Source organism: Balaenoptera acutorostrata, chromosome 12 (assembly GCF_949987535.1).
Source record: "Balaenoptera acutorostrata chromosome 12, mBalAcu1.1, whole genome shotgun sequence".
Taxonomy (NCBI): Eukaryota; Metazoa; Chordata; class Mammalia; order Artiodactyla; family Balaenopteridae; genus Balaenoptera; species Balaenoptera acutorostrata.
This window is the reverse complement of record NC_080075.1, coordinates 13,767,800-13,771,933: the sequence shown is the minus strand read 5'-3', so window position 1 is coordinate 13,771,933 and position 4,134 is coordinate 13,767,800. Positions and strand designations below refer to the sequence as shown.

Below are 4,134 nucleotides of genomic sequence, written 5' to 3'. Positions count from 1 at the left end.
TGCTTCTGCTTTCGGGCGACTCTAAGTCCCAGGGCTGAACCTTGCTTCCTCAGGGCTGTTCAGAGCCCTGGCTCCCGGGGACCTGTGTGCTGCAGTCAGCTGACCCCGGCTCTGGGAGCCCATTCCGTGCACATCTTCACAACTCGGTGTCAACAACATTATACTGATAGCTCGAAGTGGGCCAGGGTGTGAGCAGTTTAGCAGAAGTTGGCAAAAGGCTATAAACTGGGGTTTATTTGCCCCCCAAAAGGTGATTGTGAAGCATTTACCAGCACACCATTTGCCCTGCTATCAGATCCACCTCTGCTCGAGTGGTAAATCTGATGTTCTCAATAGCTGTAATTCCTTCTGAGTCCTGCTCCAGCCCCTTTGTCCCAGGACCCCTGTCTACCAGCCCATTTATCCCTGCTGCCACCACTAACCCCTGGTGATTCAGTAATGTGCTTGGTTGACGCAGCTTTAGGGACAGTGGCTGTTTTCCCTGCCGGTGGCAGAAGCAGGGCTAACCAACTTGTCTGTGTCTAGGTCACCTGCTATGGCAGGTGCAGTGTACCCTGGACAGGTGAGTGTTGTGGGTTTCTGCCTGCTGTGACCATCTCAAGGTTGGGCAGCTTTGGCAAACAGCCTCAGGGAGGGCCAGGCTCCTTGGGACTCCCTCTGGCCATCATCCTGGAATACGTTGGGTTTTTTTGTTTTTTTTGTTTTTTTCAAACAAGCAGAAGAAAGCTAAGGGTTTACAATTTTCTGGGGCTTCATTTATTTACTCAGTGTGCATTTATTAGGCACCCTCGGTGTGTCAGGAAGTGTGCTGGGCTTTGAGACTGCAGAGATGCCTAAGATTATGTCCTAATCTAGTGTCCTTCACTAAGTTAATGATAACCACTGTAGTGAGGCATGTAAAATGTGCTGTAGAAGCAGAGGAGGAAGAGTTTAATTGTTGGGAGGTGGAGAATAAAAGGGGGGGAGAAATGTTTGGGAGGAGGGATTTAATATGGGTTTTAGAGGATGCGTAGGAGTTTGCCAGTGGGTGAAGAAGATGGCTCGTGTTTCCAGCAGGAGGTAAGAGCATGTGCCAGGCACCTGGGAAGAGTCAAAAGTAGTGAGGCTGGAGTAATGGGCATGGATGTGGGCCAAGGCGGATGAAATGGTAAAGGTGAGTAGAAACCAGATCAGGTCCTTGTTGTCTGTAGGCCCCAAAATTAGCCTTTGTCCTACAATGAGAAGCCATTGAAAGCCTTTAAGTGGAAGAATGACAGGATGCGCTCCCTTGTTTCGCATTCTCCCTTACCCTTTAGGCGCCTGTGGATTTAGACATACATCAGAGCTCCTACATGGTCGACTACAAACTCTACGGGAAACACAAATATGCCAGCGTCACACTGGAAGAGGTAAGAAGTCACTGAGTCCTGTCTTCCGTTGAATTGCCCACTGAAATCATCCTTTTTTCCATTTTTATTATGAGTCTGGACATTGGGGGCCCTTATTGAGAACAATATCCGAAACCAGGAGATCTAAATAGGTCTTTTATGTGTATGTGTGTGTACATTTTAAAAATATATATCAAGTATAAGTCATGCATACAAAAGAGAGTAAATAATAAACATTTACAGTTTAAATGACATCGATAAACGCCAGTGTCTCTATTATCAGCCAGCTTAAAATACAACACATTAGAGCCCCGTCTGCCCTTCCCTGTTCATACCCCTCCCCCACTTCCACTTCTGAGTTTTGGGTTAAACACTCCCTTGTGTGTGTGTGTATGTGTGTGTGTGTGTGTGTGTGTGTGTGTGTGTGTGTGTGTTTAAAATGGTTTTACCCTGTATGTATGTATCTCTTTAAATAAATTATTTAGGGTTTCCTTTTTTGAACTTTATTACATATTGGATCATAATATTTGTCCTCTTCTGTGACTTTTGTTGTTTTGCTGAACATTACGGCACGTTGTTGTTCGTTTTCTGCTGTATATTATTGTATTGCATGAAGATGCTGCGACATATTTTTCCCCTCTCCTGTCGGTGGACGTTGGGGTTATTTACTTTTTCTTGTTAGTTCCGCCACCCCCAAATGCTGCAGTGGAGATGAGGCACAGCCTCCCATGCAGGAGTCCACCCATCCTGGGAGTAGAATTGCTCTTCGTAGGTGACATTACTATTTTCCAAAGTGGGTTCATCACAGTTCTCACCAGCACAGTCCTGTAGCTAGCTCTCCAATCTTGCCAGTCCTTGATACTGTCAGGCCTTTTCATTTTTGCTGACATGGTGGGTTTGAAATAATATTCTCTTGTGGTCATAATTTTCATTTCACTGATAATTAATGAGGTTCAGCATCTTTTCATTTGTTCATGGATAGTAATTATTCTGTTTGTCTTTTGCCCATTTTTCAATTGGGTTGCTTGTCTTTTTCTTATTAATTCGTAAGAGTTCTTTAAATATTCTGGACAGTTTTCATTTGTCAGTTATATAAGTGGTAAAATTCCAGTCTGTGGCTTGTCTTTTCACTTTCTTTCACTGAATAGAAATTCTTATTTTAATATAGCCAGATGTATCAGTCCTTTCCTGTATCATTTGCTCTTTTTAACTCTTTTTTGTTTAATTTTTTAAATTTTTGGCTGCATTGGGTCTTCGCTGGTGTGCACGGGCTTTCTCTAGTTGCAGCGAGTGGGGGCTCCTCTTCATTGTGGTGTGCATGCTTCTCATTGCAGTGGCTTCTGTTGTTGCGGAGCATGGGCTCTAGGCACGTGGGCTTCAGTAGTTGTGGCTCACAGCCTCTAGAGCGCAGGCTCAGTAGTTGTGGCACACGGGCTTAGTTGCTCTGCAGCATGTGGGATCTTCCTGGACCAGGGATCGAACCTGTGTCCCCTGCATTGGCAGGCAGATTCCTAACCACTGTGACACCAGGGAAGTCCCTTAAGACTTGTTTAAGAAATCTTTTCCTATCTTGAGGTAGCCCCACTAAAATTAATAAGGTCTATACAGACGAAAGTGGAACAGTTTTTGAGATACATTATTTAGGAGAAGCAAAGAGCAGAGTCGAATTATATAACACGTGTCACTGGTGTACAAACTGAAGGGGTGTGGATATACATAAACATATATATATATGTTTATATGTACATAAAATATTTCTAGAAAGATACAAAACACACTGACGACAGTGGTTGCCTCTGGAGATGGGAACAGAGAGAGGAGGAGAGTAGGAAATAAACGTACTTTTCACTATAAACCCTTTTGTACTATTTCAGTATATCTCTCTGTTGTCCATATTACCATTCAAAAACTATTAAGTTTCTGAAAAATATTGGGTTGGCCAAAAAGTTCGTGTGGGTTTTTCTGTAACATCCTACAGAAAAGCATGAATGAACTTTTTGGCCAACCCAATTAAAAAAAGTGTGCTCTGTCTTGGATACTTCTAAGGAAGACGCCCCATTGTCACCTCCCTCAGCCCTGCCATCATGTATGATTTGTTTCCACAGCAAGCAAAGCTGGATACCCAACTCCAGAACAAAGACTTTTACAGGCCTACCCCCAGCCCCAATCCCAAGCTACAAGATGGATACCCTGCCTTCAAATGACCCGACATGACCGCCGAAGACCTGGGGCAACCCGGCTTCTTCCCACCACAGGACCATGTGGATCCAGAGGAGGATGAATGCAGGTTTGTCAACATCTTTCCTTCCGTGTACCCAGCTTCCCACACCCTGACCTGGCCCACGGCGATGCCAACCAGATTCACCAGAGTGCCGACTTCGCCTGCCTTTTGGAGCCCGAGCGCCAGCCTGCTGCAGAGGTGAGCAAAGGCTACTTTCTACTGCTTGGCTGTGCCTGTCCTTATCACTGTACAGTCAAGGTCCCCATCTTGAACTGATGGGGACCCTTGATGCCATTTTACCAGTAGGTAGGCTGAGAACACCTTCCAAGGGCACTGTGGAAATTCCTCCCTCTCACAAGGAAATCCCTGCTCCACCCTTGGAGTACAGATTGGAGAACTAAAAATAAAACTCTGGAAAGATGTTGCAGCAGCACCAGGACTGTGCTTGTCCGACCTTACTCCCTGGCCTGCCCCGGGGGGCAGCATCCCCACCATAGGAGGAGAAAGGGAGGGAGGGAAGAAGGAAAACTAGTATGTATGGAGGGC

At 45.4% G+C, this 4,134-nt stretch overlaps 1 protein-coding gene across 1 annotated transcript; it reads left to right on the top strand.

Annotated features, from left to right (window-relative positions):
• The first annotated feature begins 535 nt into the window (after positions 1 to 535).
• Positions 536 to 3,894, top strand: SPMIP9 (sperm microtubule inner protein 9). Its single transcript, XM_007175311.2, is given in 4 exon segments — positions 536 to 562; positions 1,296 to 1,388; positions 3,473 to 3,698; positions 3,701 to 3,894. Coding segments are annotated over 4 exon segments (540 nt in total).
• The last annotated feature ends 240 nt before the right edge of the window (positions 3,895 to 4,134 follow it).